General features: G+C 51.0%; 2 protein-coding genes across 4 annotated transcripts in view; one reads left to right on the top strand and one right to left on the bottom strand.

Annotated features, from left to right (window-relative positions):
- Positions 1 to 8,586, bottom strand: part of Cfap99 (cilia and flagella associated protein 99) — a 45,776-nt gene extending 37,190 nt beyond the window's left edge. The window contains exon 1 of the mRNA XM_028870860.2: positions 8,382 to 8,586. The gene's annotated coding sequence lies outside the window, so the exon portion shown is untranslated. The remainder of the gene's footprint in view (positions 1 to 8,381) is intronic.
- Positions 8,587 to 8,730: 144 nt separating this feature from the next.
- Positions 8,731 to 13,502, top strand: part of Zfyve28 (zinc finger FYVE-type containing 28) — a 99,726-nt gene continuing 94,954 nt past the window's right edge. The window contains exon 1 of one of the 3 annotated variants that reach the window (XR_003734641.2): positions 8,731 to 9,050. Coding sequence is in view for 1 of the 3 variants with exons in the window: in XM_028870784.2 (XP_028726617.1) it covers positions 9,012 to 9,050 (39 nt within the window). In the remaining 2 variants the exon portion in view is untranslated. The remainder of the gene's footprint in view (positions 9,051 to 13,502) is intronic. The other 2 variants (XR_003734640.2, XM_028870784.2) reach the window with 2 other exon arrangements.

Here is a 13,502-nt window from a genome sequence, read left to right as displayed (position 1 = left end):
GCAGAAGGAGAACTCAGAGTCTGAGTAGGGTACCCCAAATGCTTCCAGCAGAGATCAGAATTGCCAAGTAGCCCCGTGTGTCATCACTCTAAGATCCAGAGGGTCACCTGTCAAAGGTCCTGCTTGGCCCCTGAACAAGTCCTGGGAGCAGCAGGCATGGGTCTGGGAAGCTGAGGTTGATCCCAAGGGAGCGTGGTTGTGGAGGAGATGCCGACGGCCCCAGGGTAACAGGTTAGTGGGTAGCAAGTCAAGGAAGCCAGAGGAAGAGAATGCGGTTCCCCTGCGGTCTTTGGGAGGAGTCTCTCTGTGGTGCTGCTTGGGAAGCTTCCCTGAGTAGTTAGGGGGAAAGGCTGGATGACCAGTTCACTGAGGGCCAGAGTCCCCATGTAACTTGGCTGCATTCTGGGCCAGTACTACCACAACTAGGGCCTGACAGGGCTGCCTCCACAAAGGTAGCACCAGTCTCTCTGAGAATGATCTCATGGAGTCTGGAAACTGCTTCAAAGCCCTGGGGCCATCAACAGGTTCTTGGGACCCAATAGGAGGCACTATTGGGCACTGAGGGAAAGCATAGCTAGGACTCCATCCCTGCTCAGCCCATGATGACAGGCACCAGGGCCACCTTTTCTTATGCCTAGAAGCCTACAGGGCCATCTCATGGTAGATTCCTCATGGGTCAATGGGATCTTGATGAGAGGGGCAGGAGGAGACAGTAGCCAGATTCAGTCCATCACACATAGATCCACACCTGCCAAGATGCAGCCAGGGTATGGTGAGAGGGTTGAAGCCTGCCTCCCTGGAGACTGTCCACTAAAGCTACTCCCCCTATAAGGAGCATCTACTGTTGGAGAGCCTACCATGGAGAAAGGCTCCTCGGGCTCCTCGGGTCCTCTCCCTCTCGGGTCACTCAAGTTACTTCTAGTGAGCTTCCCGGCGAGACTTGAGTGCTAAGAGGAGGCTGAGCCACTGCTTCTGGGAACCACTGCCCACTCTGTTCCCATTCCATGATGCACGCTGAATGAGCAATAGATGGGCTTCATGCCCAGTGGCCATTTCACCCTCTGTGAATATGGCTTCCTCTCTTTGGGAGGGACAGAACACACCCGACACAGCTCTGCTGACATGGGTAGATTTAAGTAATTGTCACACAAGAGGCCACGAGGCACTTCTCTGGGACACTACTTCTCGGAGTGGGAGACATGTGGCTTCCCCTCTGGCCTTGTTGAGGGTGCTCTGTGATAAGTGAGCCTGGGGACCTGGTGTTTATTCCAAGGGCTGGAGCCAGAGCCTCTCCCTGAGGCCACATCTGCTAGGCAGTTCCCTGGAGGTCTGTTCCTCTCCTGGCTCTACCCCTTGACTGGTTCGTCCTGTAAGCCGGGATGCCATTGGCCATGCAAGACCTTTGCCCTCTTTCTCTGGAACAGCTCTTGGGGGCCCTTTGTTTGACTCGGGATCTCTCCTAAGCAGAAAACAATCTCAGACACTCCAGGAATCTTGGCTAAAGGCAGCTCCGTGGGTGTGGGGAAGGTCCTTTCTCTGCGTGTGTGTGTGTGTGTGTGTGTGTGTGTGTGTGTGTGTGTGTGTGTGTGTTGGGAGTGGGGGGAAAGTCTGTACTCCCGGAAGCACTATTTCCCAACTTCTCCAACTCCTAGTTATTAGTGTCTTGGTGACAAACAGTACTGCCTGCTGTCAGGTAGCTCTGGAGAGAACATTAGTTCTGAAAAGATATCCATCTCTACAGTTTTCAGTGTGTGCCCCAGAAAAACCCAATTTTCCTCAGCCAAGTGTAACTAGTGGACAAAAGACATGTACTGATTCACAGCAAGTGCCGGCTCTCACTGCGCACGCGTCCTACAGTGTCAGAAGCCATGCTGTCCGTGATGGGGTACAGGCTGCGGACTCCTCCTGTGTCAGTTACTTGTGTTCATGGAGTCCTTTTCCCCTGGCCTCACCTATGAGATAGAGGATGTGTTTAGGTGAAGCCTTAAATCCATTCACTTGACCTCCCAGCCTGACCCCTCCCAATGCACCAAAACTGAGCTGATTCATGTTCCTGAGAGTGTTGGGTGGGGTGGGAACAGCGGTGGGCTCTAGGCCTTTGACCCTGGCTGCTGTGGACAGAGTGGAGAGGCGAGGTCTCGGGAGTCTATTCCCAAGTTCTCAGTTGCTGTGGGACCTAGAGGGGTCTCCTCAGCATGTCACAAGCCCTTTACAGTCCAAAGTCACAGCCTAGGACTCCTCCTCCTCCTCCTTCACAAGGGGTCTTTGCATATGGCTCCTTTTTCTCCCCTTAAGTTAGGTGATCTCTTTACATCTGAGTTACATGGGGACACACGGAGACCTGCCTTCTTTGCCGGAGATTCCTTCTGGAAACCTTCTCTGATAGCAACAAAATGTTCATTAAGCCTTGGCGAGCATGGTGAGCAGGGTCCTGTCTCTCACCCAAACCTGGTCTAAGCTGTGAGTGAACTGTGAAGATGAATGCAAAAATATAAAAAGGCTTAAGTACACTAACACAGGCTTCTCCTCATCGAATCTGAAAGACACAGGTGGCCAGGATAAAACCAACTGAAAGACTGCACTGATTGAACTGAGGGGCCTTCATCATGCTAGGTTTCTGTCACCGAGCTTCATGCAGAGAGATTTGGCTCCACAGTAGAGGAACAGGAAGTCCCCATTGACTTTGTTAAACAGAATGTCTTTTATTTTTTTAGTCTCACACATGTAGACAATGTGTTTTGACTATATTCATTCCCACACGATGACTTTGTAAATCATCTGCTTTTTCTTTCTTCCTTTCTTCCTTTCTTCCTTCCTTCCTTCCTTCCTTCCTTCCTTCCTTCCTTCCTTCCTTCCTTCCTTTCTTTCTTTCTTTCTTTCTTTCTTTCTTTCTTTCTTTCTTTTAATCTTGGAGCTGAGGACCAAACCCAGGGCCTTGCACTCACCAGGTAAGCATTCTACCACTGAGCTAAATCCCCAACCTCTCCTTTTGGTTTTTTCAAGACAGGGTTTCTCTGTATATCTTTAGAGCCTGTCCTGGAACTCACTCTGTAGACCATGCTGGTCTTGAACTCACAGAGATCCACCTATGTGGATTTAATCCTGAGTGCCTGGATTAAAGGCATGTGCCACCACTGCCCGGAAATCATCTGCTTTTCTAAACTTTTACTTACATGGGCTCTTTATACAATAAACTTCAATTTTATTGTCTCATTTAATTGGGGGATAGATGCTGTGATAGTATTTTCTAAAGAAATAAGAACAGCCGGGTGGTAGTGGCACACACCTTTAATCCCAGCACTGGGGAGGCAGAGTCAGGCGGAGATCTGGGAGTTTGAGGTCAGCCTGGTCTACAGAGCTAGATTCAGGACAGGCACCAAAAACTACACAGAGAAACCCTGTCTTGAAAAAAAAAAAAAAAAAAAAAAAAAAAAAAGAATTAAGAACAAAATCCATGTTGAAAAGTTTGGAATGGTGAATCTGGTTCCCTAACCCCAAAGAATTTTCTGAGCCTGAGGCCTGGTCTTAAAAGCTTCTCTTGATCCCTGGTGAAGAGGTGAAATTAAGTAGAACAGCACACACACATATTCCAGGACTCATGCAGGCAAAGAGTTTATAAAGACTTGGTGTTGGGGGCTGGAGAGATGGCTCAGAGACTGCTCTTCCAGAGGTCCCGAGTTCAATTCCCAGCAATCACTTGGTGGCTCACAACCATCTAGAATGAGATCTGGTGCCCTCTTCTGGCGAGTAGGCATACATGCAGACAGAACACCATACATAATAAATTGAGGGCTGGAGAGATGGCTCAGGGGTTAAGAGCACTGACTGCTCTTCCAGAGGACCAGGGTTCTTCTACTCCCAGCACCCACAGGGCAGCTCAGAGTTGTCTGACTCCAGTTCCAGAGGACCCGACACTCATGGCAAAACACCAATGCATATAAAATAAAAATTAAAATGAAAAAAAGTCTTAAAAAAAAAAGGACTCAGTGTTAAGTGTTAGGGGTGGGGCTCAGCCGGACAGCAGGGCCTTAAAGACACCATGCCTTGGATTCCCCCCTCGGCACCGAGGAAAACAAAACACAAACCAAATTGCCTGGAAGCAATGATGAAGAGTAAGTTTTCTTTCTCTCAAGTGTTCAAGGTGCAGCAGGAGCTTGACAAACGGCCACATTGCATGCACAACTGGGAAAACAGAGGAGTGGATGCATCCCATTGCTCGGGTCTTCTTCTCTGTTTTAGTCAGTCCAGGATCTCCTGCCCATGGAATGGGCCTGCCCACAATTAAGATGGGTGGGTCTTTCTACATTTGTTAAGGTAATCAAGATTATGTACCCACCTACCCACCCACCCAGGCAGGTATGTCCAGAGGTCTCTCAGGTGGTCTAGATCCTGTCGACAACACTAACCACCATTAGATACTCTGATTTTCCTTTTTTGGCAAGTTTCCAATCTAGAGGGCTGAGGTCTGGGCTGAACTTATGTGGATGGGCTGCCAGGCGGTGCCAGGGAGCAAGGACTGCTTCCTGCTCCCCTACTGTGGAGCCTCTATCTCTGCAGAAAGGGTGGGTCAAATGCCCTTGATCATCCTGAGTCGAGGATGATCGAAGGAATCAATCCAAACCCTCCCGAATCCAAAGTGGGGCTTGGTAGAAGAACCAGCCTGGAGGAGGGGAGGGAGCTCTTGGGACCCTAGCCGGCCTCTAACCATCCAGCCTGAGTCCTCTGCTCTCGAGGGGTGGAGGGGGGCCTTGAGGAACCTGCACACCCACCTGTGGCAAAGAGCAGGTGCATCGTGAACTCAGGTGGGTATGAGGGAAAGGATCTGTGGATTCTGAATCCCCTCTGAAACTCACCTAAAACTTGAGCAAAACAATCAGGTCTGTGGGTAGGAAACAGGCACAGGCTCAGTCAGCTCTGAGCATCTCACCTTTACTATTTCGGATTCATTTTTAGTGTTATTTTTCCTTGTTTATTTTTGTGTTGGGGAAGGTGGTCTTGACATGTCGAAGAGGCTGGCCTCGCACTCTCCAGCTTCCTCTCTCTGCTTCATTGGTGCTGGGATAACACGACCACATACCCACACCCAGATTCAGCGTTATTTTAAAAGTTTGTATGTTTACTCTGAGTGCTGCAGATGGAACCCAGCCCCTCTCATGCGCTAGGTCGTTAGCTGGCTACTGAGCCCCATGCCGAGTGCCTCAGCATTTAGTTTATAGGTGGGAACTGAGATTTGGTTCCTAAGAGGATTGATTTCCTTTCTATGTGGCCCTTTAACTCCCTTCTCTCATCAGGGCTCAGGTCTGTCACTTGAGGTGACCTGGAAGGCAGGCTGAAGCAAAGTGAAGTAAAGCAGGTGAGGAGGGTTTATTTCTATCAGATACAAACCAGACCCCTCAGCCATGAGATCTCAAATGTACGTTAATGAAAATATGCTCTTTTCGCCGGGCAGTGGTGGCGCACGCCTTTAATCCCAGCACTCGGGAGGCAGAGCCAGGCGGATCTCTGTGAGTTCGAGGCCAGCCTGGGCTACCAAGTGAGTTCCAGGAACGGCGCAAAGCTACATAGAGAAACCCTGTCTCGAAAAACCAAAAAAAAAAAAAAAAAAAAAAAAAAAAAAAAAAAAAAAAAAAAGAAAATATGCTCTTTTCCTGTGACTAAAGCCTCTCTGCTAAGTGTGGCTTTCTTTCCTCCTGAACAACAAATCCTGACTCTTCCTTGGGCCTATTGCCGCCCAACTGGATGACGACGACGACACTTCCCAAATTCCCCAGAAGTACAAGTTCCCCACGTGTACAAGTTCTTCCCTCTCTGAGAAGTACTAGGGAACAAACTTTGGGAGTGTTGGGCAGAAGGGGAGGTGAACTCCCTTTCTTCTCTTTTCCAGTAGGTTTGTGGGCTCGGGATGGTAGCCAGAAAAGCTGGTTCCCGCTGTCCCTCCAGGATTACCTCTTCACAGACTTCTTGTATGGAAACAGAAATAATCTATGATGCTAGAATCTGTTGTTGCCTGTAATTAAGCCTGATCCTGATATACCTACCTTCTTGGGGTCAGCCTCTACCCTGGCTACAACTTCCAACTCTGAAGCACAGAAACAGGGCTTCTGGACAGCAACAGCCCTAGGCTTTGGAGTTGACTAATGATACACAGACCTCAGATAATTTATTAGTCCACTTATTACCAGGCATGAATCCGTGCTCAAAGTTTTCACTTGGAGAAGATGGTGGTTTTGGGAGGAGCAGCTTTTTTCTTTCTTTCTTTCTTTCTTTTTTTAAAAATTTATTATGTATATAGTATTCTGCCTGCATGTGTCATTGCAGACCAGAAGAGGGCACTAGATCTTGTTACAGGTGGTTGTAAGACACCATGTGGTTGCTGGGAATTGAACTCATGACCTCTGGAAGAGCAGTCAGTGCTCTTAACTGCTGAGCCATCTCTCCAGCCCCCTTATTTTTCTTTTTAAAAATTCTATTTATTTTATGTGTGTGTGTATACGGGTGCATATACAAGCATGTGCATTTGTATGGGGAGGCCAGAGACATCTTTTAGTGTCATTCTCCAGGAACCATCTGCTGTGTTCTTTGAGACAGAGTCTCCCACTAGCTTGGAACTCACCAACTAGACTAGATTGTCTGACTAGGGAGCCCCAGGGATCCACCTTCTCTGCCTCTGAAGTGCTGGGATTACAAATGTTTGTCACCATGCCTGGCCTTTTTTTTAAAAAATATTTATCTTACATGTATGTGTGTTTGCCTGCATGTATGTAAGTGCACCACAAGGATGCAGTGTCCACGAAGGTCAGAAAAGGGGTTTGGTTCCTTGGAAGTGGAGTTACAGAAAGTTGTAAGCAGTCATGTAGGTGCTAGGAACGGGATCTGGATCCTTGGCAAGAGCACCCAGTGCTCTATACACAGAGCCATATCTCCAGCCCCAAGCCTAGCTTTTTTTCTGTGGGTTCTGGCAGACTCACTAACAAGGCAAACGCTTTACTGGCTGAGCTCTCTCTAGCCCCAGAGGCAGCTTTTATGACGGGAGAGCATATAATTGTGGACATGTGGACTCTAAGGTGATCTGTTAGTTGTACAAACAGTAAAGAACCGGCAAACAGGTCTGAAGCCCAGTATTTAGGCTAGAGAAAAAAAATGGCTGTTTAAAAAAATGGCTACCCGGAATTAGCCAGGAATGGGTGGAAGAGCAGCTTATAAGGAATAGTGGTGGGCCATAAGGCTGAGCTGGTCCAGAGCTGAGGGGCTGAGGGAAGATGCAGGAGCTGCCTGGGCAGAAGAGGATGCATACACTGTATCACTCAAGAGGCAGTCAGCTGGGTCACCATGGCTAACAGTAAGAGAGAGAGGAGAGATGAGACCCCCTTATTGGATTTAGCAGCTCCGAAATCAAGGAGGACTTTGGTAAAGTGTTTCGGAGAAGTGGCTGGGAGTGTGTTCAGGAAAGAACAGGTGGGAAGGAATTGGAGACAGGAGGCACCTCCAGAGGTGTTGCTTTTTAGGGCAGGAGAAATTGGGTGGCAGGTACAGGGAAGCGGGAAAATCAATCAGAATCCACAACACAAGAGGAATACCTCTCCCGGGGCTGGAGGGCTGGACTCCCATTGAATTTAATGAAATGGAGAGGTCAGGGAGTCTAGGGAGGAACAGGAATTGTGTGCTGGCTCGGAGGTAAGCCCCACTCATTTCATCGTCTTATTTCTGACTAGTGTGAGAGGTGACTCTGGGTGGGGGTGAGGGGAAAGAAAAAAATTGTTGGGCGCAGGTGCACCTGGGGGTTCTTGGGATCTACTGCCTATGGCAAATGCTCTTCGCTGTGCATGGGAACTTTAGGTGGGATCACATGTTCTCAGCTGAATTCTTGGCACGTGATAAATTCTCAGGTTTTTGGCTAGGTTTGTGTTTGTGTGTTTCCAAATTCCAGTTTAGGCACTGCTAGGGAGGTAGTGCATCACGGGAGAAGTTGCCTTTTTTTTTTTTTTTTTTTTTTTTTTTTCCCAAGACAGGGTTTCTCTGTGTAGCTTTGCGCCTTTCCTGGATCTCGCTCTGTAGACCAGGCTGGCCTCGAACTCACAAAGATCCGCCTTCCTCTGCCTCCCGAGTGCTGGGTTTAAAGGCATGCGTGCGCCACTACCGCCAGGCGAAAAGTTGCCTTTTTAAAAAAACTACTGTTTGTTGTGACGATTAAAGAGGAGGTGGTGGAAAGCACCCTACCTTTAATCTGGGAGGTGGGAAGATGAGCGCAAAGGTAGCTTGCTAAAACTAGAAAATAGGAAGCAAAGATTTGAGAACTGAAGAAAACGAGTTAGAGAGAAGATGTGAGGATGGGATGCGCCTGGCTCCCTAAGGCAGCCCCTCACCCTCACCTGCCCGCCTACCTGCGGGCCGCCTGGCCTCCACAGGCCTCCACCTGCCCCAGTGTTGTCTCTCCAGGCGCCGCGGGCCAGAGCCCTCACCGGCCAGCGCCCGCACCCGCAGTTCGCCAGGGCGTCGTTTAGGCGTCGTCACCTAGCAACGCCACGCAGGCCCTGTCCGCGATGGGCGTCGGGACCTGTAGTTCGGAGCCGCCCTCCCTGGGTGCGCGTCCCGGGCGGGGAGCGGCGTGGCGCTGGGCGCGGATTGGCGGCCTCACCCGGCCCGCCCCACCCTCCACTCGCGGCGGGCAGGGGGCTTGTGGCGCCTTCGGCGCATGTGCGGCTGTGACCGGCGGAGGCGCGGGGTGCCAGCAATCCGCGAGGCGCCGCGCGCCCAGTGCCCGCGCCTTTCCGCGCGCCCGCCCGCCCGCGGGTTTGGGTCGGTCGCGCGCCGCTCGCTGAGCATCCTTCCGGCCGCGCACCTGCCCCGCGCACCTGCCGCCAGCTGCTCTGCGCTCGGCTCGGCGCTCACGATCCGCTTGCTCTGGCCGGTCCCGGCCCTGCCTGCGTGTCCTCCCCGTGCCGCAGCCGGGCCCGGGCTCAGCGCTGCGGAGGGCGAGGGCAGCCCGGAGCGCGGCCCGGGCCGGCGCGGCGATGATGAACAGGTTCCGAAAGTGGCTGTACAAACCCAAGGTGAGTGGCTCCAGTTGCGGACCATGCCCCCGCGTCGCGCTTTTCCCCTTCCAGTTCCCGTACCCTGCAGGTCCCTCCTTGGTGAGACACCTCGTTTCCCTGGCCCTATGTGAATTCCCCTCTCCGGTTCCTGCGATTCCCCTTCCCTGCATTCTGCGACTTGGACAGACCGTGTACCTGGCGCGCACTGACTGCTTTTTCCTAAACCCAGTAGCAAACGGGGCTCTTTCTTTCCGGCCTGGGTGTATTATCATGTCCCCTCTCCTTTCTGGTCTTCATACTTGATGGGTTCCCAGCTCGCACTCAGTGGTCCCAACGTGCGTGCTCAGAGCCCCTACTTCTCTTGGTTACCCCTTGCCGCACCGCAGATGCCTCTTCATCTTTCCGCACCACAATTATTCTGGCCTAGGATAGCGGGCCTCCTATCCTCCCTTCACTTGTGAACCAAGCTTCTCCTCACTCCCCTTTTTCCAATCCCAAGGCTTTGGTCAGACCCTTTCTTCCTGTCTTTAGAGGGTCCTCACGCCGTGGTTCGGTCCTCCCAAACCGAACTGATTCGACCTTAGTCCACTTGGCATCCCTATCCTGATACTGTACCCACCGGCACCCTTTTGGATCTCGGACCAGTCCTCCGCCCGGTCGCCGGGTGAGGCTCTTGGAGCCTGCAGCCTCTGCGGGCCGGAGGTGAGATTCCCCAGCCGGCGCCTCTCTTGGCTCCACCGGGTCGGGTCCCGGCGACGCGCCCCGCGCCTCGGCAGCTGCGCCAGTCGCACTGCGGGCGCTGCGTCCCCGCCGCCTGCCTAGGGCTCGCGGCCGGAGCAAGACCCGGTGCGCTGTGCTCCAGGCCGGGAGATGCAAAGCTGAGATCCAGCAAAGGTCTAGGACGCACCCGCAGCGTCTAAAGCTGTGTGTTTGGAGCCCGCAGAGCCAGAGGACGCCAACGCGGTCTTCGGGGGGTCACGACCTGGGTGGGGTCACTGCAAAGACCAAGGGCGGGAGCAGTGCAGCGGCTGCGTGCTGGTGCCTCCGAAGTCGGAGGCCTCCTTCTCATTGGCCCACCCAAAGAACTGACCCTTCTCCCGCGGTGACTAGCCACTTTTCTTGGTTTAGGGCTCCTGTCCCAGACTCTGTGAATGATCTCTCGGGGTGGGGTTTCCATAAAATCATGTCTGCTGGCGCGCACGTTCTGAAGAGACATTCTGTTTGGAAGACTGGCCCTCAAGGTTTGGGGGACGTTCAGAGACCTCACAGAATCATGTTTTTGGCTTCTGAGGTCGGGAAGTTTTTCCTTGGGTTGGAGAGTGTTGGGATGAAGGCTTATAAAACGTGGAGCCGCCTTTGATCAGCCTTGGTCTGGCCATAAGTCTTCTGGATTCTTGCACGCCGGTGCAGCAGTGGTTCGTGCTCTTGTCTTCCTTGTTGTGGGGCAATTGAACCTGGGGGCGGGGGTGGGGCTCTTTTGACCCTGGCGATGGGTGTGGTTTGGGCCTGCTTGCCCTTAACCACGCCCTAGACGTCTAGCCCTCTTTGCTGCAATCCCTTCAGTATGCTCAGCCCTCCCTGCTGTTGCTTTGTGGGTCTGCCCGGGGGCCGCAGCAGCTCCTGCACTGAATATCTGTACAAGGAGTGTTCCCCCCCCCCCTTTGAGTGACTTTTTAGCACAAGAAAAACCAAACCAAACAACAACAACAAAACAAGTTCAGCGATGAAAAAGTCATTGCAGGGGGAGGGATTCAGTCTTTCAATAACACGCCAGGGGAACAGATGGGACTGTTTGCATGCAAAGCTACGTTCTTGTCTCTGAGAATGCTTGTGGGGGTGCTGGGGATGCCCAGGTCCCATTTCCAGCAGTGCCACAGTGGGAAGAGTGTGTTTTGTGACCCTCCACTTCAGCGGTTGGAAGGGAAGGCGCAGTGCTGAATTCGCAGTGGCCTTCCTTTGAGGATGAGCCCCAAAGTTAAGGATCACATCCATAAAGTTCCCTGTTTTTGCAAGCAACTGCTTTCTCCGTGCAGACCATTGCAAGTGGAGAGTTGAGTTAGTAACTTTGGGTGATTCAATCCAAAGCTGCCTACTTTTTAGAAGGGAAGAGATAGGTCAGATTTCCCCCACTGCAGTCCTGGTCCTCACTGTCATCTCTCAGAGCTGTCTGATCCTGTCCTTGACCTCTGGACTTGAGCCACATCTCTGTCTCAGATCTCTGCTCTGGCCATGGCCGTCTCTGGAGCTGGTGCCCTGTGGTCAGGCTAATCGTGAGCCATCTCTTGTCCGAGATCTGTCATTGGACTTCAATGTCTTGATTGTTTGAAGCATTGGGTGGTGTTATGTCATCCTTGTAGATTTTATTTTTCAAACCAAAGCTCAGGTTTTTGCCTCCAATTATGAACAGAATTTTGTGTCTCCTTCCTGCGCAATTGAACATGTTTTGGCACAGGTTGGCCTTCAGAAGATTCTGGGTCTGGAAGAGTTAAGTGCTAGTAGTGGGGGATGTCTGGAGGAGATTGTTGCTGACACAATTCCCTTTTTACTTTCCTATTTAGATCTACTATTTAAACCACATTTAAATGTAACTCCTGCTTTGGTTTAAAGCTGAACACACACAGACCTGGTTCATTACATGTGGTGGAAATATTTTGGAAAATGCTGTTATTCCTACCGTTCAGAAAAGCAATGGGAAATGCTTAGAGTATATATATATAAAATATATATATATTTTACATGATGCAAGTTTTGGTCTCTGAAGCACTAAAAACTACTTCAGTTGGATGAAAAACATACCCGGTCAATAGTACAATAGTTGATACTGAAATGGCATTTTTCAAAACATTTTATTTCTGTTGATTTTCTTTCCTTTTCTTTTTTCTTTTTGGTTTTTCGAGACAGGGTTTCCCTGTGTAGCTTTGCGCCTTTTCTGGAACTCACTTTGTAGACCAGGCTGGCCTCGAACTCACAGAGATCCACCTGCCTCTGCCTCCCGAGTGCTGGGATTAAAGGCGTGCGCCGCTGCTGCTGCTGCTGCTGCTGCTGCTGCTGCTGCCGCCGCCGCCGCCGCCGCCGCCGCCGCCGCCGCCGCCGCCGCCGCCGCCGCCGCCGCCGCCGCCGCCGCCGCCGCCACCACCACCCGGCCTCCATTGATTTTCTTAAAGTCAGCTCTTGAACAGCTCATTTATTTATTTATTTGTTTGTTTGTTTGTTCGTTTGTTTGTTCATTCATTCATTCATTCATTTATTTATTTATTTTCCTTGATGGAGGGAGACCTATCAGGCTCACAGTATTCTGACTCTGGAGGCTGTAAGGAAAAGGCAGGTAGTAAGGGCTCTGAGGCTGTGCTTTTCTTTAGAGCGCTTTGTACAGGCAAAGACTTTCTCAGAAAGAATGTATGCTTCAGGAAGGTGAGGCAGGGGTTGGGGATTTAGCTCAGTGGTAGAGTGCTTGCTTAGCAAGCCCAAGGCCCTGGGTTCCATCCTCAGCTCCAGGGGGAAGAAAAAGACAGAAAGGTGAAGCAGTGGGTGCCTTCCTTTGAAACGAAAGTCTCAGCTAGCTTTTACCTTGGCTATAACTCTCTCTGACTGACGTGGGTTGATATTGCTGGCTACCAGGAGGGAGAAAGTTGTCTTGGCAGAAGAGGATAGGGGCTCCAGGCTGGGACCCTGGCTAAGCTGGGATTCCTGGCTGTCATGGGCAAGCTTGTTGATGTGCACGGAGGATGCATTTGTATTTTCCATCTTTGATTGGCAGGTGGGTGGTGCTTGTCAAGGGGGATGGTGATGGTGGATGTGGTGTCTAGTGTCTGTACTCAGCCACATACCCCACAAAAAGCCTTCTTGTCTCATCCCTAAAGTGCTTCTTGGGGAGGAGCTGCATGCCTGCTCCTTTGCTGTGGAGTTCCCTTGCAGTCCTTCACTGAGTGATGCTGAGATACTGTTTGCAAACATTTAGGGTTCAGATTACAGATGAGATGGCCTTCACCAAGGGAAGCCAGTGAGACTTGCTGGCTGTGTTTTCTTTTAACAAACTGTTTTTGTTTTTAATTGCATTTATTTAATTATGTATTTATTTTGTGTGCAGGGGTCTGCGCATGCCATGGTGCACATGTGGAGGTCAAAGAACACTTTTCAGGCTTTGGTTCTCTCCTTCCTCCAGGTGGCACACAGGGATACAATTCAGGCCTTCAGGCTTAGTGACAAGCACCTTTACCGGCTGAGCTTTCTGCCCTATTTTTTGATACTGGTTTTCTCGTTTGAACCTGGAGCTCACTGTTGTGATGAGATTTTTCTGTCCAGGGAGCTCCGGGAGTCCTCCTGGCACTGTGGTTATAGGCATTCAGTGCTGCACCTGACTTACCTAGGTGCTGGGAAACCAAACTCAGAACTTCATAGTTGGTGCAGTGAGCACTTTACCTATTGCCGCATCCCATAGCCTCAGTAGGCCCGGGTCCAGATCCAGTTAGG

The sequence above is a fragment of the Peromyscus leucopus genome, chromosome 7 (genome assembly GCF_004664715.2).
Source record: "Peromyscus leucopus breed LL Stock chromosome 7, UCI_PerLeu_2.1, whole genome shotgun sequence".
Lineage (NCBI taxonomy): Eukaryota > Metazoa > Chordata > Mammalia > Rodentia > Cricetidae > Peromyscus > Peromyscus leucopus.
The sequence above is the reverse complement of the archived record's forward strand: the minus strand, read 5'-3'. Positions and strand labels throughout refer to the sequence as shown.